This window comes from Lepisosteus oculatus, chromosome 2 (genome assembly GCF_040954835.1).
Source record: "Lepisosteus oculatus isolate fLepOcu1 chromosome 2, fLepOcu1.hap2, whole genome shotgun sequence".
Taxonomy (NCBI): Eukaryota; Metazoa; Chordata; class Actinopteri; order Semionotiformes; family Lepisosteidae; genus Lepisosteus; species Lepisosteus oculatus.
In genome coordinates this window covers 10,181,896-10,206,794 of record NC_090697.1, presented here as the reverse complement: position 1 = coordinate 10,206,794, position 24,899 = coordinate 10,181,896, and the positions used below count along the sequence as shown (strand labels likewise).

Sequence of the window (24,899 nt, the reverse complement as noted above, 5' to 3'; positions counted from 1 at the left end):
CAAGAAACTTCATTGACTTCTGTTCTAATAGTACTAAAGGACTTCCACAAGACTCTCATTATTTACAAGTGTTCTAAGAACAGGGTTGCTGGGTTCCCATAGCATCAGTGATATCGCTATGTAAATGCATGACCCCTGAGCAGGCTTTGATCTGCATTGATGCATATGCAGCAGTCTGTTCTGCTTTTAAAAGCCTCTTCTTCTATTTACATCATCACAAGGCCTTTTCAAATCCCTACAATGTGTCCCCTTCATCTTATATCGATGTGCCCTTTTTCTGCTATGTCCAAATGCCACGTATGTACAGAAGCAATACAAATTAAAATGTTTAAAGTTACTGGTTCAGCTGGTTTTGAGAGACACGTTTAAATAAAAATATCACATTTGCTTTGCATCATCAAAACATAAGAAGAGTATGTTTCTTACTTGACGTGAGTTAAAAAAGCATTGGAAGACATTCTTTCAAATATTTAAATGGTCAAGGCAAACTCTCTATTGTATATGTAAAATAAATCTATTTTACCCTGTAACAAAGTAGTCAAAATTATACAAAATGTACTGAAATAAGTAAAACTGGAAGGAAAAAAGTGCATAATCAAATACTTTAATTAAATTCACAGTAAAATATATTATTTTACGTCTGGTATACTCTCTTGGTATCTCATGCATTGAAGCTACATACAAAAACAGCATAAAGAATTTAAATTATCAATAAAAAATGTAATTTTAATGAATATTCATCAAAGTACTCATCATTTTTCTACACATGTGTTTTAAAGTTTTTTTAGTTATTTCTGCTGATATTATCACAATACAATGCAATGCAATACAGTCCTGATGCCCTGCTGGTTCAGGTACCACTGCACCCTTTCTGCAGTCCCTGGAGACTGGTTCAGTGGACCTATTGAACTATTGATCCTCCCTATTTGCACACACCCTGTATTTTATTTGGTGTTTATGTAGAGGGTCTTGGCTGCACTTGCCTGCTTGTACTTCTCCATAATTGCTCATGCTGCCATTCTAAGAATATAAAAGGTTTTTGCCATATTTGTGTAGCAATGTACAGTAAAATTGCCTTTTTTAATCATTTTTGTACTTAAATTTGCCCACAGTATAAGTAATGATCTCATTGTTTACACTACTAATTTTCTCAGAAATAAATTATATTTTGTCATAATTTATATGAGACTTCAATGGATATGTGTTGGTGTCAATGATTATACATTATATATGTTTGATTACCTCTTCTATTTATAGTACATGGTATATATACACATCCAAACACAAAGACAAAGAATGCCTGTTGTGTATCACATATACACCACAGCAGGCAGTATATATCCTTTTCATATTTAACAGACTGTTATCATTATTCATGAAAAAACCTGGTACTTTTCTCAGTGACCATTCAACTGTGATTACCAGGGAACCACATGCAAGAATTACACACAATAAGATGGTACATAAAAATATGAATAAATGAAAAAAATGTAACTACATGGTCGTTCAAAATGGTCATTCTCAGGTAGTTATACAGTAGGTCCAGCAAAAGGGTAGATTCATTATTTTCTTGAACATGGAAATTACATATCAGCTGTCTCACTTTATTTATGATCGGGCTGATTTCAAGATTTTGCTATTACCATTGAAAGCTGAAAATGGCTTTGACCCTTTAAATCTAATACTCTGTTTCCATAAACATTTATGCTGGTTCATCATGTGTTAAATTTTACATTATGTATGTGAAGCAATGATATGAATATTAACTTGCAATTGTCTCTATTTTGAGCTCTGCAGTCCAAAAAAAAACAGAACTGAAAGTACTGTACAATATGATGAACATTTCTATAATGCTGTATAGTATTTAGAAATCACATCTACACACTTGTAGAGCACACACTAAAGCCAGTTTTCAGTAAATGCTGATAATACATTATTTTACAGATACAGCACTTTGCACAGTTTTAGGAGAATTCTTCAAATATTTTCATCAATGCAAGTAAAAACAGCCATTTCAGTAAAATGTCAAATAGAGAAAATATGTTCATCAAGAAATTAAACATAACTCCCTGAATTTACTTTGTGGGGGGAGGGGAAACTTTTCTTGGGGCAGTATTTGTTAGATTTGTGAGAATTTTTTTAAAAAAAGTGTTAATGAAAAACATATAGGAATGGCATTGCTTCACACATTTGACAAATCTGAAGTGAGTCTCTTTTAAGTAATGTTCTCAAATCTGATTTAATGGTGGCAACGTGTTCTTGTTTGAACATAAGTATAATTTGTGTTGACTAAGTGTGTTAGCTTCTTCAAAAAACTACATGAAAAAAATCAGTAAATAAAACATTCAGAGCAACTGGGAGCAATGCCTGTAGTTATTCACTCTGACTACTGGGATGACGGCACCCTAATTTGTCCTCCTTACACACAAAATGCTGTACAGCAGGAGACTATTTGTGTGTTGCCCGTAAATTATGTATCAATAGGAAAACGTCTGAGCTACTGCTTAAACTGTGGTGAAACTGCACTTTAAAATGAACAAGTCACAAACAGAAACTAAGGGGAAGGGCATTTACAACCGAGAAGAAGACTTTTTACACAAAGGGCTTTGCCATTCTGGATTCTTGACTACCTAGCCACGTTATTAAAGCTGATAACCTGTCTTCTTGAAAGAAACGGCTGGATGAGATCAACACTAGATCACATGATTACTTGATTACATGTTATTTATGTTATGTTATTACATGTTACTGTTATTGCTATTGTGTAATTGTCTATTGTCTTATCTTCTGTCCTATTTATATACTGCACCTGAGTGACTAATGAGAAACACTTTTCATTATACTATGCACCTGTGTAAGTTTAATGACAATAAAGTTGAATTGAATGATCCAGATGCACCAAATAATCTCTTCTTCTTTGTAACCTTCTTTATGTTCTTAATAGAGGAAAGATACTGTGTTCAGAGTTAGCAGCACAATTAACATGCAATGTCCTTCAGTTGTGTGTCATGCAACAAGCACACTCTTCTGTAAACTCTGTAAAGAACAGCTGTGGTTAGGGCTCAGGTACTTGTACCTATAAGGTTTTGGGTTGAACTCTCAGGTAGGGCAAAGTATTTCACTCAGTGAAATAAAATTCCCAACTGTATTAATGGGTACAAATGTTGTCGCTTTGGATAAAAGTGCCAGTCCAAAAATGAGTACTGGGCTGCACATCACACTTACACACGAAGGTCTTGAATTTTATTACTTTGAAGAAGAATGTTCTCAATTCATCATTGTTCTTTCTACCAACCTCACATTACAGGGTGTTACCAAATTTTCAATGTTACCATATAGAGAGACACAGTATATGTACTGTACTTGTGTTCATGCAAGTACGCACATCATTAGGGCAGACGTTTACAGTTAATAAATAAAAGCATATTCCTCCTGTAACTATGTTTTAACTCTATGGCTACAATACTACCCAATTTCGCAAAACATTGGTAAATGACCTAACAATGGAAAGAGTGTTAACCGCTAACACTACGTCTTGATGCTGAAGGAAACGGAAGATTAGGGTCTTGTGACGTTGGAACAGAAATCCAACATTATGTACAGAGAATGGGAATAAAGAAGCTAAAAAGGTTGACAATCTATTAAAATAGTACTTACCTAGCACTTCATGTGTAATTAGTGCAACCTGATAAAATTATTGCCTCTATTTACCCTCCCTTTTTTAAGCCCCTCACACCCACATGAAAATGCTAATAGCAAGCACTCCAGAACCACGCTGTGTGGAAGGCAAGAAGGGGGCACCCCATCACTCCCATCAACTCCTACTCCCGTCCCAGTTATGACCTGCAGCAGACTGCTTCAGTTTTGGACTGTTTCAAACGTTAGAGCTTTGCTTCACTAAAATCACTTAAAAGTAGGCTGTAAGGTATGCACTGGGCCTTTCTCGGCTTTTTCAAAGTGTTAGTGACCCCTGCTGGCTCCGAGGGGCAGCTGCAGCTGTTTTAAAGTCTCTGCTGAATGGCTGCTATCACCAGCAGTCACACTCTGAGAGACGCATCTGGGATTTTGATCAAGCATTCAAAGACCGTCATCTTGCTTATCGGTCACAAAACACAGGTGGGTAGCCGCAGTGACTTTTCTTTTTAATTTATTTGAATAGGGTCTGCTTTTAAACTGCAGATATGAACAGTATTGTTCTGAACAAGTGTTCTGTTAAGGGTTGAATTTAGCTTTTAAACTTTTGACTACTGCACTAATATAAGAGCCTTCAATAGCAGCGTTATGCATAAATAGGCTTAATTATTGCAACTAGCTTTTATATTTCAAACTAATCTATGTATGCATCTATGCCTGTGTAGCTACCTATATACCCCCTGTTAAGCCAGCTGCAATAATTAACTGTACTGTATTTCTGAATATTTACACAAACTAGCAGTTATATTTTGGGGATATTTTAATGAAACAATTAAGAAAGGAAGAACTAGCATACATTGTTAACCTAAAAATATTCTCAAAAATAAATTCAACAACATTTCCTCAGTATTTCCCTCATCAAATACACTCAAAATACACACTTAGCAATCAGTTGCACATACTGCACACTAGACATCTTGTCACGTGCTTAGCAGCACATCTTTAATTTTTACAATTATTTCATATCTTTGCATTTTTCATGAATTCCTGAATTCTTTTTGATCTAGTCAAATCTGTCCAATAAAAGCTTTCGATTTAATACAGAAGATGAATAACTAAATAATTAATGTATACTATGTTGTAACATCTTCTGTTTAGTTAAGACAACCAGTACCACCTTATCATGCTGGAAACCTTCTTTTCTCACCTCTTTTTCATTTTACACACTTCCTCTTACAGAGTTTACAGTTTCTCAGCCCTGTTCCACACTACCACTGTTTTTATAGAGCTCTTTTTCTGATGTTGGTATTTATCATGGCTCTGCTAAATCGCTGAATTGAAAAAAAATGTCCAGTAAATTAAGATAATCATCTTGCCCTTTTGCCATAAAACATTGGTCATCAATTAAAAGTGATATACAGTAATAAGATGTTTTAAAACCAAAAGAAAACAACAAAACTCGTTCTGAACAAATGTTCTGTTTTAAGGGTTGCATTTAAATTGAAAACTTTAAAAAACTCTTCTGCAACTAGCCTGCAAAGAACCCCCTTCTTTGTAAAGGGTATTTATGCACACACAATAATTATATTTTATGTTCTTCCTCTATGCCATGGTAACTCCATTCACACTCTTTCATTTAAACGAACTGGACAATCAAATGTTGCCTTGTTCCAGATTTTCATATTGTTATCTTTTCTCAATTCATCTTTTGAAAGCTGCCTACTGCCTTCTCAGAGAGCAATTTACACTCTATTATCAGGGGGTAATAATTACATCAGGAAAGTGAGGAAAAAATGAAGTACAATTGATCAATTATTATGTTTTTAATCTGAAATAGATTTTAAATAGGATATTTTAAAAATCCACATTTTCTTAAGAACTGTATTTCATGGACATTTATGATGACCTTTACTTCATGGATTGCAGTAATTTTTTGTAACTGACTATATGTATACTGTATATTCAGTATTTATTCTGCCATGTTTAATATTGTTCCAATGTAAGCCTGGCAAATGCATATCACTAAAGAACACATACTGAAGCACATATTCATCGCTTAAAACTGAAACCCTAAGGAAATGTTGAAATTTGAGAAAATAAATGACAGATGATGCTTCCTTTTTGAAATATGTATTAAAAATAGCAAAAAGAATTGTTACTCATGATTCCTGTGATCACACAGAGAGAGGTTGCCATGGCCAGATATATACTTATGTTGATTGAAAGCTGCATAATACAAAGTACTAAAAAAAAGGACATCTATTGAAACTACTGAAATGGTAAAAGGCTTCTGCCAACTTAGAAATATCGACATATTTCTTTTCTGTTCTTCATTAAGTCACAGTTGTAAATGCATATGGTAAAAACAAAAATAACTGAATTTTAAATAAAGGTAAACTTTATGTCTGTGAGCTGTTAGCACAGATCAATGGCAGTCTCAACTCTTATTCCTTATTTTCCATATTTTTATATCTGTGAGACATCCAGCTCCAAGCAAAATACCCCGGTCCCAAAACTAAATTGTCAGAATCTCTATATTGGAAGAAAGTTGATCAAATAAATCTCCAGTCTCATTATTTTTCTGACATGTAAATAGAAATAAACATGTAATTAGACCTATTGTTGCTTTCATACAGTCATGCCCACACACACATAAGCATAACATGAGCAGATGATGGTCTCTACTAAGATAATCCTTCATTAACCTTGACTACGTAGGTTAAGGAACTTCTGTACAGACATACACTAAACAGACAAAGTCTAATTCTCAATTTTCTACATACAATAACTTTTAAGGCAGTAATAGCCCTGCACAATAAATAATACCTGTACATAATGCAGTAGACCTTGTCTGCTTAAAAAAAATCTGTTTTAAAATGTACTCTAAATAACAATAATAACAATGATTTGTATCGTTTGAGGGCTTTAAAACTGTAGTGTTGCGGTGCAGTTTAATGAACAGAATGGCGAGCAGTGGAAAGTAGAAAAGAAAGAGAGTGACCTCCTCTGGTCAGTGACTCTCACTGCTACACGCAGGAGAAATGCCACACACATCGCTCTCCTTGCTACTTCATGACACAAGTCCACATTCTGCTGATGACACTTTGCCTACAAGTGATTGGGGGGCAATTGCCTGAAGACATCCTATTGTTGTAGAGCAGGCTGTGACCTCAGATTGTCGAGTCAAGGTTTTGTCAAGCAGGTTTTAAAGCAGATTCTGTTTTAGCACAGAGACTGATAGTGAAAATAATGGGGGGAAAAAAAGAACTTAAAAAAACGAAACAAAAACAATCTGAGATGCCTACAGTAAAACACTACAATGATTCTTGGACAAGAGGAAGCTGTGGCATCCACCTCCAAACAAAAGGGAACAAGTGGCCTTAACATGGAGTGCAGCTGCTTATTAAGACTCACTCCTTCATACGTTATGCCTTTCATCCCCACTCAACCACAAAATGATTTTGCTTCAGAGTGTACAATGGCAGCAAAAGATTTATAATGAATGAATCCTTAATAAACTGTTGCAGATCTGTCTACATCCCCATGATTTATAATACAATAAACAGCACATTCTATAAAGTCTCTCGCTGCAAAACATTGCTCTGAAAAAAACCCTGAATATGAAAGACCTCAATTCTCTCCCATCTCCAATACCATAATAGTGAAATGAGCACATATAAATGTGTTAAGAGTATCTCTTTGCATCTTGTATAGACTGCATGTATTTAATCTGTAAAGCTTATTAAGAAGGAGTCATTGCTATGCAAAGCAGCACCCAATGCCTTTCTCTTGCTTTTCAGCTGAGTGCAGTGTTTGGCCAATGGGACTGGCCCCCTGCTTCTCATTCTGCATTCATAACATGCAACATTTGCACAATGTATCTCTCAAAGGCTGCTGAATAGAAAGCCTTAATACTCATGTAAACAACTGCAAACCAATTACTTAATGAATCGGGCCCACACATAATGAGGTGCCACACAAAGAGCTATAAATGCATTTTTTGCGCCAAAGCCTCTGCTTTAAACTAAAATCCCTCAGCTGTAGTTTAGGCTTAACTGGCACATCATAATTATTGTCTGTAAGACAACAGAGGAAGCCATTTTTTATTTGGGTCCAGCTAGAGCTTCTTTTGATGTCACTCATCAGCTCACTGACAAAATAAAGCAAATAATTAAAAAAACAGAGAAACTCGGCAGTACATACAGCAGTGTTATGCTTATGCTCAAGTACTGGGCTTCGAGACCACTTGTAGAAGCAATAAAGCGCAAGAAGTGACTGTTGTAAGTGGAATGCTTAAATGGGAGCATCTGAAAAATTTCACTGTGTGCACACCACAAAGGAGAAGACTGCACCTGAGTTCTCTATTTTCAGCTCTTTTAAGCTTCTCTGTCTATTTTAAAACAGCTAATCTTGTCTCTGTAAAATTGATGTCAAGAGTCTGTAACCATGTATTGCTACCAGGTCCTTTTATTCTACAGCTATACCACAGTTATTCTAAACTTGTTAAAAATATTTCCATGGCTTGCATGTTTACACTTGTTTTCTCCACTCACACTAAGGCGAACAAGGTTACTGCAATCTGCTGTACGATTTGATAAAGATCCCATAAAGAAAACACCTAAGAAAACTGCACTCATTCCAAAAGCAACATTAGTCAACGTATTATAAAAGCCTAAGTATATTCTGACACACTCTTGCGTTGAAGTAAATACCATCTTCAATGTCATCCTACTGTCAGCATGGTGCACAGTAATTGTATGAAATCAAAGATTTTTTTCAAAATATTTAGTTATCCATTACCCTCACAAAGAGAGCCCCTGTGATGTTCCATCATCGATGAAAGAATACAAATGTCTATTTTTAAACACTAAATTATGCATTTTTGAAAATGCATTTAGTAAAATCTCTAGTATTAAAAAAGTAATCCTGTGAAGGTGTGTACAGTGGTTAAAAGTATGCATTAAAATTATAAAATTATTCCTTTTCCTTTGCCTAAATTATCTATGTAGGTTGCATTACTTTCATAATCATATCATTATAGTTTTCTGTTTTACATGGGTAAAAGACAATATTAACTAAACTGTATCACAAAATTTTGCAGATACAGTTAATAAAGAAATATTAAGTTACTGCATGCTCTCCCAGTGGGTATACAATTCAATAAACATCTCAAACATCAATGTAACATCAAATGTTTTCATCATCCTTATAAGTGAATAGTTGAATTACTCTGTTTAAGCAAGTGTATTTGGCATGTCTACATTTTTTATGTGTAAAAAAGAAGCTTGTTGTTTAAATCTGATGGAATAACACACAGTTAAATGATTAAAGTGAAACAGTACTGGATAGCTAAAATGTACCTAATTAACAAACTAATATGACTTTCTTGACATCCGCTATCTTCAAAACAAAGTGCAAAGGAGATCAAACTGAGGGGTAGGAACCAGAAACAACACTGAACTGATACAGTAAAATTTAAATACGTAAAACCAGCTGTACAAATGAAAAAGAAAATCAAAGCAATCTGGGTAATTAAAGGATTTAAGCGAAAGGGAAATGTACTGTAATTCCTGGATGACTTTGACAGACAGGTTTGGTTGCTGGAATAACCAGCTCATGTTTGACTTTAAAAAAGAGCAAACAAATTCCTAAAGCATGGTACAACGTATAACACTCAAACACACAATTTCAAAAAGAAAAAACATAGATTATGGACAAGTTAACATAATTGTCATTATTATGGCCCTAGTGACATGTCAAATATGACACTGATATTTTCAAAGCATTATTCAGAATCAAATCCAAACCAGATAATGAAGGAGTGTCTTACCCAAAGAGAGGACTTTCCTGATGACTGGTAGAATTTATTTTTGATTCAAATGCTTCTTCCTTCTTAACAGTTTCATGTGTTAGTCCTTTGTAAAAGATACATAAACACAAAAAAATTATGCAACGGATCTGGCTTCTAGAGTCATTAACAACACTGCACTGTACATATCATGAAGTATATTGATCCATATTATTAGTTTAATATTGTCGTCAAAGCTGTACATTAACTATATAATGCAGGGAATTATTCAGGGCAGGGCTTATAACTATTGTTTTGAAAATATAAAATATATATGCTTCCTGTGACCAAAGGTTTAGTCAAAAGCTGTATGCAGAATCTTTTGTCTCTATACCTGACATTTCCGTATCCGATAGACCATCTTCTTCTATAGAAGTCTGTCTTCCATGTTGCACGGCTGATTGTTTTAGCAGCTGATATTCTTTAGTCTCTGTTATTTTAAAAACAATAACATAGAGTTATTTTATTCCAAATAATAAAATTCTCCAGTTAAATATTTATTTTGAGCTTTGGCTTTTAACATTCAGAATCGCCCTATCTGGTAAAACAACATCCTATAGTTTTTAACCTTGGAGGTTTCTGATTAACATACTGGCACATAAACTAAAGGGAGCAATAGTTTTCATGAAAGTTTGTAATATCAAAAGCACCAGCCACAGTATCTGTTTTTCAAATATTATTTTTCATGAAGATGTAATTTATTTCTGCTTTGACAACTGTTTTTTTTTAAATAAGACATAGGTCTCATTTAAACTGTGAATCCCATTCACTAGACACAAAGGAACGAGATCAATTCTTTGAATGTGTTTATTGGAACTGCGTACATTGTTAACTCTTAACACGTTCAATGTATGCTTAGCATATCTAAGCATTGTTCACTGCCTTTCAGACTTGTGATTTTAAGGATTGTTTAACGTGCAAAAACATTCAGGGTTGGTTTATTATTAATATAACTGTGTTTTAATTAAAACACCCAGTGGGTTTACAGTAATTGCTTTCAACTGCCAAAAACAAAATGGATAATAAAAACCCCTACTTACTGTACTGTAGCTATAACAATGTTAGAGGTTTTTAACTTTTAATTTGAGAGACGTAACATCCCAACTTACTGTTTCATTCTTTGATACAGAGACATTATAAAGCAAGAGCACTCTGTCACAAAAATTAACATACTACAAATGGAAAAGACATTTCTTTCAGAAATGTTCCATTTCCAGCACTGAGCGTAGCTTTTCAGTAATCATTCTGTGAAGATGGGCACTCAGTGTGCAGTGACAGTCAGCATGGACCTCTAAGGTTCAAACACTTCACCTACTTATAGTTTATTCTTTTTGCAAATTGAGGAAAATGCCCTTTAAGTTAAAAATGAATACATACATTAAAAAATACAACAGAAATAAACCAAAAATTGACATTTAAACTGTCAGTCGTAAACCTTTAAAGGTCCTCGAAAATGCAAATCTTTTACAAAATCCTGAATTATAATGTGCCCATTGATTTAGTACAAATAAATTCATTGGAATAATATTTTATAACAGAGTTACATTCTCACATAACTATTCTTTCGTAGCTTTGCATTTGCCTATTAGAATTTCCGCCGTGTTAGATCTGATGCTTTTCATATTAATACAACTATGTTGAAAACTGTTTATTTTATATTGCTTTTGATTAGTTGCAATTTGTGGCCTTACTACTTGTTTTGTTGTTCTGCGCCTTGGGATGCCTACACATAAAAAGCATGGTGTGAAGTCAGATTGCAAACTGTAATAGATAATTTTACATTTCTGAGGTTCTGATGGCAACCAGTAGCGTGGATACTTTCAGGAGGCCTTCAAGTTAGAACATTTGATGTCTGCTTTTAAACAGCAGTGTTTAGAAGATAATGAGAACAAATGACAGATCTTTTACTATACTCGGTATCCTAACAATTAAACTACAGCATTATGCTGCACGAATTATCAGTTTCAGTACGCTTTGACCAGCAAAGACATGTACTGTTTCTCCAAGATAATTAGAGGAACTCTGCAGCTCTTCAGGTGGGAGTTTGACCTTAGATTCACCTTGATCATCCACATAGACTAATACATTTAAAAGCCCCCATTATTCTGTGCTGTAAAGGGAAAACCAAAGTCACAGACAATTTCAGAATGCAAGTTTTTGTATTGCCTTATTACCTCTAATAGGAATACTTTCCACTAAGCTCTCTTCCTTGCTGTCCTCTTCACCACTTTGTAGTTCTGTAAGAAATAAACTGAAAGAAACTCAGAATAGGGTGTAGTTTTCCATCGCTGCAGAAAACAAATGATGAATATGGGAATCACGTTTTCCTATTCAATCCTGCAGGTGACACAAACGCAGGAGTGTGCACGTTAGAATATTTCAAGATGTCATTTAACTTTGCCCCTGAGAAAACAAAAAGTATACTACGTCTATGAAAGCTTGCTAGCTAATGCGACAGGAATCTAAAACAAAAAACAGATTATCTTGTATTTTGGCTCTTTATGTTTTGTATTATAAAATTCTAACCATCTGTTTTTGTTCATATTAAACATTATTACAGTCTGAAATACTGCTACACTTGCTGATTTGTGATTACTCTTTACATATTTTAAAAATGACCAACACCAAATCTAAAAAAAACACTAAATCTAAGCACCAAATCTAAAATAAAAAAAAATCGAAAAAGGCATATTTTAGCATTTGCGATCATGATCAAGCCTGCAGTCAGTGGGATACACTGATCTGTCTCAGCATTATTAAGAGGTGCAACTAGTAAACATCCAAGCATTTCAGAAAAACTATTTAATCATAACTACCTCTAATATAAAGTATAGACAGAACATCACCTGTCATGTTGCTTCTAACTTTCTGAACTTATGGACTGTCCTATTTATAGCATAATGAAAAGCTTTTCATGTTTATCTCTGCATTTGCAGCATAATCAAGTCCCCATGTTTTTCCCTTGTGGGACAGGCCACACTGACATTTGAAAAAGTCAGCTGAAGGTTACCGATTTTGGCAGCTTCTCACTTATCCTTACTGACACCCAAAGCACAAATGCTATATATAAAATAGAAATTAGTACTAAATTTATTCCTGATGTTTATTATGCGAGAGGACGACTCCTGGCAGAAATAATCAAAGATTAAAGCAGCTTTAATGGTTCCAATTAAATGTGTAAATAAAAATGCTCAAAGCCTCCTTTTTCAGTCTTAAACATCTCTTCCACAGTTCTATGCCATTCACTGTTGAACAGTGAAGTACAATAGAAATCCATTTGTAGCAAAGGCAGCCAGAACTTGCAACAATAATTACCTTGTTTCCCAATGACAGTACTGTAGAGCCATTGAGCAGGTTTTGCTTGTTTTATTTCACAACTGTCATTGAGTATTGATGGCAGACTGCGAGACGATTCATTACTCTGAATAGAAAGGCTTCCTTCAGACATTTGTGGAAGAAGTGTCTTCAGTAAAGCTTTAGCCTGTAATAATAGCAAATGAAATCATAACATTTTAAAGAAAAGGTCTGGAAGATAAAATGTAACTGTTTGCAACTATTTTGCCTCCATAGCACCATCAGCATAATCTAAAAGAATGGTATAATTTAATATATTGGTAAAAATAAATAAAATATTTTTCACATCTATTGTAATAGTATAAGGTGGGTCAAATGGCCTCCCCTCATTTGCAATTCTTCTGTCAGCAGAATATTAACAGAAAAATGGTATCTATGTCATAAGGAAAATTAGATAAAACATGAAATATTTTGGGATAAAAACAAACACGATCTTATCACTAAATTACTTCTAGTATAGGTGTGACTGAAATGGAATTGTAATGCAGCTATTCATATTACAAACATTTTTCAAAAGATAATAAGTGATGAAAATCTGTTCTTTTTACAATCTTCAGGATAAATGCAATACTGATTCTCTTTCTCTCTGTTGTGCAAAACCTGGCTTACCATTTAAAATAATTTCCACAAATTTAAAAAAAGCACAGGTATGTTGAGACAGAAGGATTTAGTAAGAGACCTCTTCAAACAGCCTAATACTTTAAACAAAAATATGAGTAGAATCACAATAGCGTAAAGATAGAAGAATATAATCTAAGTTACATTAATTATGAACAGAATATTGTATGCCATACTAACACTAAATTGATCAAAAGAGTCATTGGTAATCATGTCAGGAGAGATCTTTTCCTAAGTCCTTACAAATAGAGTGAAATTTGTCCTCATCCACAGTTTCATCATGTACTGTATACAGCAGTTTCATTTCAACTAATATGTCATATATTTAAAAAAAGTGAAATACAATTCACTTTTATTCTACAGAATTCTAGTCAGCTTTTCATAACACCAGGCATAAATGTATATTGACTGATTCACTTCACGGGCTGGAGGTCTTACAGTATTATTGTTTTAATTAGCTTAATTATAGATATATATTGCTGTAATCACGCTGTATTCAATCTTGTCCCCCAAAATACATATGTGAGCATAGAAATCTGTGTGCTCATCTTCTGTCACACCGTATGAGTGAAATAGCTATGGAAAGCATTGAAAGGAAAACACTTCATTATGGCATGTGAACAAAATAAGACAGTAATAAGTCAGTCTTGAATATCACTATGATTTTGTTTTGTAACATTAATGTGAGCTGATTGTAACAGAAGCTGTTAAAAACTTCCTGAATATACAAAAACTCCAAATTATGTTCTTCCAATTGTGACACATTTTTAAAACAATGTCTACAAAGGAATGATCAGTTTACATGCATGAAAATGAATTTGCTTTTGAAACATGCCTTCAATTTTTATAGAATGATGTTCAGTGTTCTCCTGAGTTAGGAACAAGGGCTTGGGAAAAGTTCATACCTTGCAATTATATGTAAAGCCTCTCATCTTCCTGAGCAAGGGTACTTTTCCATGACTGCCATGCAAATAACAGAAAAGGCAGACAGGGTAATATTTAAAATTACCAGGTATACAGCCCACGTGAAGTCTCGTGCACTTCATCGTGAAAGCCCCTTCTCTTTACTTGCAAAGAGAATTATTTCACTAGAGATGTTCCATGTGTCATCAGGTGTGACGCAGATGGTGAATAAAGTTATAATTTGTTATTAAAGCTATGCTAATGTACTAAGCCTGTTTTGTTAATACTTTGTTGCAGTGTTGTCATCATTGGTTTTCAGACATACGTGATGGGGACATTAGGCCTTCATACTAATCATATAAATCCAGAAACTCAATGTGAGCATCTCATGCTCCAAATTTCCGAACCCACATTGATACTTAAATCCCACAATCTAGAAACCAGGCACACCACATGATCTCCACCCCCACCCATCAGAAAATAAAAATGGGCCAACAGATGGAAACTTTTTGGGTCACCTGACTAACACATCATGTTTTCACATTTCTGCTGCATGATATTCATCTAGGTCAACAGCTTTACGTAGGGAAAAGAACAGCTACATATACAGAAAAGAAAAGCTGTTGACATTGCTGTCTTCGATAATATACTGCAAACTACAATATACTGCAAATCCAACATGTTTGTGTTAAATTTGGCTGCTGAAATCTTTGATCCATGTAGTAAGAGAGTATCAGTTTTGTAGGCATTCCCCTGAATCCTGTGAAAATGGAACGCATTTCTTGACAAAAGTACAGCTATTGTTTTGGGCCTTTTTCACAAGCTTTCACTCTATAAAGTACATAAGTACAATTTGTTCTTTCTACCCTATAGTGTCTCATTATCTGACTCATGAGATGCTATAAATCGTAGCAGAAACAAGGAATCTTGTTTTACAAGTGTTACCTTTTCCATGTCTTTTAAGTATTGAGCAGTCAGTCAACCACATAAATTAATTAAAAGTCAGTGCTTTAGAAATTATTCTAATTCACATGCTTAATTTTAAACACATATAATTAATTGCCTTCTACATATAGCTTGTACATACTAAAGCAACATATTTGTATTTTTTTTTCAGGCACTATTATGATGTATAAAACTTGACATTCTGTCTCTAAATGCATTAAAATAAATGATTGTATTCTAAAAAAACAGGATTAATCACACTCCACAATCACATGAACTTGACACCGCAGTCTGAAATAATGTACTTTTCATTTGATCCAATATTGTACACAGCTGTCATGAAAACATTTATTTGAACTGTTCATGTTCATTCACCAATCTTTACCTTAAACCATGAGACCCTTTAATGAAAATGTATCGATAAACTGTTGAGTATTTAAACTGACGTTTGTCCCTTTACCTTGCTGATATTTGAAGAGTTTTCAGAAACCAGTAATGGTGTGAATAAATCAATTATCTCATCAGTGGTTAAAATGTGGCAGTCTTCCAAAATAAGAGCATGTTTGTACCAACACTCCCACAACAATGCAGAATCTGGAGGTAGACAGGATCTGTGTAAACAGGAAAAAGCATATCAAAATCCCTAAAATGTGATAAATGCTCCTGCATATAACATAAAAGACATGAGAACTCGGTAATTATAACTCTTGGCATAAAGACATAAGACAATAATGACAGTGCCTGAAGCCTTTCAAAATATCTGAATTTCCATCCGCTGTATAATATATTAGATACTGCAATTTAAAAAGAAAACAAAACTCTGGAAAATGTTTTTCACACTTTTCCACCTCAGGTGGAACTACTTTGTTTAAACTTTACCGGGCCATATTTTCTACATTGAGTACTCTCAAATGCACTATTGGTGTTTTGTCAGATATTCATACAGAATAGTCACATTTTTCCCTAGTAAAGACTTTTACAATGATAATTTAGGACCTCTGTCTCTTCTGAGACTGTGTTGCACTGATTTTAAGAGATTTGTTCTTGAAAGCCCTTGTTATTTTCTTCTGTGAATTATTTCTAAATTTACTAAGAACTGAAGCACAGATTACTCTAAACATTCTTACAAGGAAGTTTCAGATCTTTAAACAATACATGTTTTATCAATATGTAAAATCATGCCTTAACTTAAGATATTTAACGAAAGGTTTAGAAGTCAATACAGAAATCAGACTAAAGACTGTAAACTGTGGGGGAATTGTCCCCAAAGGGAATTCTGTGGAGGAAAAGCATCAATTTCATCAAAACATTGTTTAGTCATATTAAGATTGTAAAAAATCATACTACAAGTGTGCAAGTGATTTACAAATGTTTAATTGTAGCACTTAAATACTTCTGAATAATGGAAGGAGTAATATTTGGAACAGAGTGCTAATAAATAATACTAATGGAAATCAGTAAGTATAAAAAATATTCTGGAAATGTAAAGATGTACAATCTTACACTTCATGTTTGAAATGAGCACTCAACTAAAAACTGAGTAAAAGTTATACGGAACTCTATGTTGACTTTGAAGCTTTGGGAAATAAAGCAGTACACATCCTAATAACAAATAAAGAATTCCATAATATTTTCAAAGAACTGTCACTTTGTGATGGCTTTAGAATTTTAAGTTTTCGCTTTAAGCCAAAACGCACATTTCTGTAGCAATAAAAGTAACCTAAAGCTGCACAATGCTCCAGTGGGTGGCCTAAATGTAATACACAAGAAATACAGTGATTTCTTTATTTCTGTTGTTTGAAAACTGCTCATGTGCAAACCTGAGGGAGCCTTTCCACCAATATGTCTACACTGCAGATTCTAACAGATGGTGGTAGTGGAGCTTCAGTATTGTCAAGACCAGTTACTCTGCTGAGTCACCACATCCAGTTCTAAGGGGAAGGTGACAGAAAAGGCAAAATTCGGAAATCAATGATATTATCTCCCCTTTCCAACAGACCTCCAAACGAGGGGCCAGTATGAGAACACAAGTTCACAGCGGTACAGGAGCATGGCAACGATGATTTTTTCCTTAGGGCTTATATGTTGCAGGTGAAAAGGAGTGGAAAGAAAAAGAATGCCCTTTACTTCTCAAAGAGAAGAAAGAGTACGTTATAGTAAAACAAAATGTTTCCTTTTTTCTACCCTTTCCCGACATGAAGAAATTCCATAAAAAAATCATTCTTACTTTCCCTGCAAGGGAAAAGTCTTCATTCTGTCTTTACACATTTCAATTAATGTTTTTTTAACTCGATGCAATGAAGTCTATCAGTTCTCCAGCATGAATACAGCTATCATCTATTAAATGTTACACATCATTTAACATCCTGTACTGCATTTGAAAGTCTGCAAAGATCATTAAATAAGGGAAAAAGGGTCTAATATGATCTTCAGTGATAAAGTTATATCATTTATCTTTACCTTTATAAAAATACTGTGCAATTCTTTAAACAGAATAGAACATTTACTTATATAACAAAACATATTAAAAAACTTATTTTCAATTACTTTTCTAACAATTAAAAAAAATTCAAACATACAGTAAATAAAATGCTTTCAGAAAAACATTTTTTTATAAAAAGCTAGGCAACAGCATACCTCACACAATTCAATAACTGCATTTATTGCAGTACCACCATTCATTGCAGTTCATTTAATAATTATATTCATTCTATGCGTTATAGTTTTTTGTCTCATCTTTTATTTCAAACAGGAAGGTGGTTAACGTTTCACGAAACAGAATAAAAAGGCATTGTAATTTTAAGCAAAAGCAACAAATTGATTTTGATTCCAGGTTAATATAAAGTGGTATACCTTATTTTTCTCTCCTCCACAGTGTTCCAGTTACCGCTAACTATCTCTTCGGGTAATAAGCATCCCTTTGACGTGCTCCATGACAACCTCTGAAGCTGATGAAGGACGACTGCTCCACATGCTTCAAGGTCCTCTTCATTCAAGCAAGCCTTGTGATTACAAAGGCTGCGGAATATATAGAGCTGTGTGAGCCATTTCCATGGAGTCAGAGTCAGAGCCAGCTGGTCAAGATTGTGATCACAACAGCCATTCAAATGATGCGCGTCAGGAATGAAATAAATCAACTCAAGAAAACATATGGCAAAGGCCATTTCTGGACCATTTAAACACAACCGCAGTGCTCTTAGTATTTCCTTGCTTTCCATTTTAATACAGTGGGTGTTCAGTTGGAAATGCATGTGCATGGATGTGCTGATCGACGAATACACACGTGCATCAATGCATACACTGAAAAAAGACTTGACTGACCATTACTGCAGTATGTACACACACGTGCATCATGAAAGCCTTTTCTATGAATACATTTTCAGATGGATGAACCCCTGACCAACGATGGTCTTTAAAGTAGTTAGCACCCCAGCAGAAACAGCATTACAACATTCACAATTATAATAATATTAAAAAAATACTTTTGAAGAATAAAACCTAGAGAAGCACGACTTGTGTACTTCTATAATTTTCCTGTTGAAATCTGAATTAAATGGGGACTGCATGTTAACAATGACAATAAAAATGAACAGATGCAGTAAATTAATGCATTCAGCCTAGGTCCTGCACCATTAACAAAGAATGGAAACAAGCCCAAAACTGCAACAAAAAATAAGACTTCATTTTCAAAGTAATTTGAGGAGATAATAATGCACTTATAACAGTTCCACAAAAACGCAACAGATAGAAACCTCAAGTTTGTGATTATTTTTATTAATAATCGTCTCAATGGGTTAGATCCATCAATGATTTTCAGCTTAAAACAGGAAAGCAGGAAGAAAACCTAACCATGAGGACAAATTAAGAAATAAAATTAGTATTAAAATGCAAAAAGTAAACTACAGCTTTTAACAAAATCAGATACTTACTGCAATGGTACAGTACATTATATTGAATGTTCTTTTTTAGCTTATATTGCATATAACTAGTATATAATTCATCTGGACAATCATAAAATATTCAAAAATACATATCCACTGCAAATGTTAAATAAATGCATTGCATTGTGAGAAATTAAGATATCCTCTTCCAGTGTCATGTCTGTAATAATTCAGACCAATATATCATTACTATGTGAATTGTAGGTGTTAAAACCCTTAGAAACCAAAGTGAAATGTAAGTACGCTGTTAATACCAAATAATGACACTTGATATAAAGTGAGATCACTTCAAAGACCAGATCCTTAATATGTCATAAAAAATTCTGATAAGGCTCTAGTTTATCAAATCACTAGAGATTATTTCATAGTGCACAAGACAAAGGAAGATGTTATGAATAAGTAAAAAAAAATCTCACCTTATCAATGCATTGAGCTTTTCCTTACTAATTGACATGGTCTTATAGAGCTCCAGATATTTTTCTCTTTGATGCAGTCGTTCTTCTATGCTCTTCATTAAATGCACGAGTCCCTCAGGTAAAAGACTGGAAACAGTGAAATGTAATCTTTTTAATTGCTGTTCTTTGTTTTCTATTTTATATTGATCATAAAGCTTTAGCAGAATTACTATAAAATGTGCAATCCTATTGCAGTTAAAATCTAGATTTCTGACTCAGGCGGCAAAAGAAATGCAATAAAAAATAGATTTTTTTAAATCAATCTATACAAGGAAATTATATTAGGTATGGTCAAAAAGATGTTTGACAGATAATAGTTTTATATTGATATTTCTAAATATTATTTTGGCATGTTTTTTTTTTTAAACTCCCAGTACCACAGTTCCATAAAACGCCACTGATTGGGGTGGGTTGAGAAACAGGAAAGTAATCTCAATAATGACTCAGAAAAGTCTGTTTCGCATTACGCCTGTGAATTCAGAAGTAGAAAAGAGACGAAAAGAAAATTAATCAACGACTGAAGAGTCAGATGGAGGTACTGCAGTGTTTTTATCTTCATAGGTACCTCCTACCAACCCGAAAAGAAAGGCTGTCCTAATGTGAGGGCTAAGTGTTATCAACAGGGCCAGGTCAAGGAAGTTAAACAGTTACTGTGCCCCATCCTCGTCACTCCTGTCACCTGGGATGCCGCTGTGGCTGTTTTCATGGTGAGGGACATGTGAGATTACTTCACTTGTTCAAACGCTCCGAACAGGAGGGTGGAGATTTCTGACAATCACAGAAATCCACACAACAGTCAGAAAGATGAAGCAAGGTCTTCATTTAGAGGTGATTACCTCACTACGTGGACCTTATTTTCATAACCTGTCCCCTGGCTTAAGAAATGTGATTGACCTGCTTATTGCCTTTAATCACCACGTCTTGCGTTTCTATCCAGTTCAGAGCAAAGCTAGAATAAAAGTCATAATTTACATGGGTTTACATAAGAAATTAAGATTTATTTTTATTCTACACTTTTATGAAACACATCAAAGTATTCTGGAGGAAAGAAAAAAGCTGTCAGAAATATAGAAAAAAATCTATGATTATAGAGAAGGATTCAAAACACCACAAATAAGAACTGGAACTTAATGCTCCAAGGATATCAAGATTCAAATTTAAGCCTATATTTCAACAAAAGCAGTATCATACTGGAAATTTCAATAACTTTGCTCCATGTTTTTAGGCAGGTATTCAAGGAACTTGTAACATCATACAACACTTACACGTTAAGACATTTCAAGGCTTTATTTCAAACCAGAAGCAAAGTTTCAAAGCCAATCTTAGGCAATCCTATCTCCAATGTAAAGGCGTCACAAGAGGCTGACTGAGAGTATCCCAGGTGTTAAGACTTTTGAACTCCAAACAGAGAAACAGCAGACGGCTGCAAGGCAGCTATCAAATCAGACATTCTGTCAGTTTGAGCAAAGAAGTGACATTTAATCTGTCTTTAACAATGGTCTATAATACAGTGGTAAAATGCAGGCAAAAATAAAAAAAATGTTGAACTGCATTTTGGAAAATTATGAAATTATCTCATTTAGTAAAGGTTCAAAAAGAGAAGTAAAAGAAAACAGCACTGATTACAACCTGTGACCTTATGTGTGTTAGGTATTATCTGAGCTCACTTCAAAACCCTTGCTATCACTGACGTTTTTAAAAGCTACTCAAACTGAACAACAAATAACAATAGCAAACAAATATTTCCTGAAGGAAAAGCCCATCTCTGAGCCACAATTCCATCTAGAATATTATTCTATTTCAAGAGGTACTCAACAAATATCTCACTGACAAAGTTGTGAACTCTTGTCTAGAAAAGACTGCACTTCATTCATAAAAATCTTAATTGAATTATCTTAAAATATCGTGATGTTTTGAAGATGCAAAAAGCATAACAAAAACAGAACAAGATGAAAAAAGAGAAGGCCTTTGGCCCATCCAGCCTAGTAACCAATGGTTCCAAAATCTGCCCCAGCTGTTTCTTCAAACAAGCCAGGATATCTGCTCTGACAACATGGCTGGGCATCTTGTTCCAAATATCAACAGATCTCTGTGTGAAGAAGTGCCTCCTGTTCTCAGTTTTAATGCCCTTCCACTTAGTTTGCCATTTTTATCCTCAGGTTTGTTTCATTGTTGATCTTGAAGAAGTCCATCGGGTTAACTATGTCAATGCTTCTGAGGATTCTGAACACTTGAATCAGATCCTCTCCATAATCTTTCCTGTTCAACTGAACAAGATTCAGTCCTTTTAATCTCTCAGAGCAGGACAGTCCTTTGAGCCCAGGAATGTGATGGATCCTCCCTGAACAGATTCCAGAGCAGCAATATCTTTTGTGTATCACCCTGAATAGAACTATCTGAAATTAGGCCTTACTACAGTTATGAGATTAAAAAAAACTATTCCTTGATTTAAATGAATGCTTTTAACTCTCTAACCTAACACTGTTTGTCCTTTTTAGTGCTTCAATACATTGTCTCAAAGATATAACATTAAGTCAACATAAATCCCCCTCTTTTTCTTGTGTTCCTTTGTCAAGCTCAGCCTTTTTCCACTTTATAAATGTAGGAGAAACTCAGGTAAAAAAAAATCCGCAGCATGAAAAAATTATCAAGTTGTGCATATTTCAGTAGTAATTTCTATTTATCCCATAGTTTTCTTCTAGAGAAGGACTGCAATTTGCCAAGTGTATACAGTGTGTAAGCTTGCATGAAAAACATGAACATTGCAGCAAGCAGTTCCTGTCTAAGAAAGCCCAACTATAGGTAAACATTTGCTTTTCTTGAAATAATTATTACAGTTATTTTAATAAGTCACTTTTTATCTTTACTTTTTGACCTGCTAGTTCAACTTTTACAGTGATTTATCTAGTTACTTTCCTCTAAATGTTTTAGCCTCAAGTAGGAAAACTTAATTAATTAATTCTACATCAAACTTTATCTGAACTTTACATTTGAAGCTAATACGTTCCAGAGTTGCTGGCAATAAAAGTTTACTTCATTTCAAAACTTATCATAATTTCCTTCTTCCTTAATCATACTCGTACAGAATAAAGAGACAATAATAAAAATTGCTTACACCCATATGGCGCTGTTCTGGACACTCCACTCAAAGCACTTTACAGGTAATGGGGACTCCCCTCCAATGAAATCACAGTACATTTGCACTGTTGAAGAATGTCCATTCTTCTACCAAAAAGTAAATTTAAAATAGGAATTTTTCTTATTCTGTGTTAGTCACTAGATTTAATTATTCATTTTAGGTTAATAAAAAAAAACTTTGAATGTCTTAAACCTCCAGGAGGTCAACATTTTTGTTCAGGAAATTGTAAAAGTCTTCTCTGCATTACTCTATGTAAACCCACCAGTTGAAGGCAGAACTACTTCTGTCGATACTTATTAAGATAAAGCAACAAATAGTAGTGAATAGACCAAAATAAATCTGAATACCAACATTAATAGCATCATAATCTTTTACACAAAGAAGGGCTAATATCCCACAACTCCATTCAGTCCTGTCATTGTCAGTCCTTTTAAAAGAAGACAAAATGATACGCTCTCATGGGTAACACTACAACAGATCAAAGGAAAACACTAGATGAATATTCAGTTTAGAAATAATGTTACAACTGATGAAAACTGATGTCAAAAGAACTCTATGGATATCCAGTGCAGCAAGTTAAAAAACAAAACACCAATTTGATTGTCTATATTATTTGTCTATATTATTGTTTAGAATTTATATGCCTAACTAAAAGTAAACTACAATGTACATGACAAATTACAAATATAAACAAAATCAAGCATGTCAAAAATTGAATGCCAGTAAAGTATTTTCTTAAATAAAGATTAAACAGCCTTTTTAATGTTTTTGTTATATTTTCACAGAACAATGAACAGGAAAGTGTAAGTGCAGACTGAAAACTCATTATAAGAGGAAGATATTGAAAATGCAGTTTTCAGAAATTATAGTCAACAGTCATCATGTTCAGTAAAGTACAGTAATTGTTGTTTTTAAAAATATTTTACAACTATCTTTGCCATTTCTTACATGCCATGATACCACATATTATAATAGCTTCACTTACATACACAGAAATATTTTACAACACATACATTTAACAATTAATCAAAATAACTGAGTGAGATGTATGTAATCTGGTCTTTCATACTTCCAAAATGAGAAATATATGCCTAATGCATGTGGATTTTGTGGTCCTATCTCTTTCTTCAGTATTAAGCGCTGGGTGGCCCTCATTGTACTCTCCACAAAACCCAGCAGATATCCTGAGCCCCCCAACATAAAAGGAAAAAAAAAAGAATTTATGACAATCTATAATGGGCTTGCAGGTCAAAGGTCAGCAAACAATTGGTCCTTCTCTTTTGCAGGTTGTTTCCTGGTAACATCCTGATTAAGCTGGCAGCTTGAATTATATCCATGACATTCTGTAGTGCACAATCCATCTGCGCTAAGTCCTCTTCAATGCAGCTGAAGTAGCACAAGCAAAAGCTCTGCCTTTTTTCCCTTCAGCGTGGGCCTTGAAATAGTCATCATCTTTCTATCCACTTTATTTGTCAGTGCTCTTCAAAAGAGACCTTTAAAAAAACCGAATATTGTTGTGTGCACCAAACCTGCATTATGGCTGGCTTTATCAATAAGTCTCAAACTGGGATCGTGGTGTTGCTTTTTCTGAGGATCTGATTCTGCATACTGTGTTTCTGTGTACACGTAAATTTGTTATTGGACAAGTAACACCACGCTCTACAATGATATTTTGATGCAAAAAACATTACCAATATGGATGTTGAGGCACAAAAGGGCTACAATAAATCAATATTTTATGTGTTCCAAGTTTGCTATTCGATGGAGTACACACAGCAATGCAATAATAAAAATAAGCCCAGAAGTAGCACCATACTTGAGCTGTATTGTACCTGTAATAATAGCAAACAGCAATGTCTACATATATATATATATCACAGATTCCAGTTAGAGAAAAGCAAAATTACGTTTTACCTCAAGCAAACACATGGAGCTAGGGAACTCAATAATAAGTAGCAAAGAAGGTTCTATGCTGTTAACTAATGGCCACTGTATAGTTGGCCACTGCTTTTGAGCCACAAAAGAATGAAGAAAGTGATGAAAATTCCTGTTGAAAGCAAAAA

The 24,899-nt window shown here is 34.2% G+C and overlaps 1 protein-coding gene across 7 annotated transcripts in view; it reads right to left on the bottom strand.

Moving 5' to 3' along the window:
* The window catches only part of kiz (kizuna centrosomal protein), a 50,363-nt gene that overhangs the window by 3,168 nt on the left and 22,296 nt on the right, over positions 1 to 24,899 (bottom strand). For 4 of the 7 annotated variants that reach the window (XM_015354817.2, XM_015354808.2, XM_015354843.2 and 1 more), the window contains 7 exons: positions 19,659 to 19,784; positions 18,155 to 18,319; positions 15,762 to 15,912; positions 12,797 to 12,962; positions 11,656 to 11,718; positions 9,816 to 9,911; positions 9,464 to 9,548 (listed from right to left, as the gene is read on the bottom strand). In XM_015354817.2, the coding sequence (XP_015210303.2) occupies positions 9,464 to 9,548; positions 9,816 to 9,911; positions 11,656 to 11,718; positions 12,797 to 12,962; positions 15,762 to 15,912; positions 18,155 to 18,319; positions 19,659 to 19,784 (852 nt within the window). The other 3 variants (XM_015354835.2, XM_015354853.2, XR_001479245.2) reach the window with 3 other exon arrangements.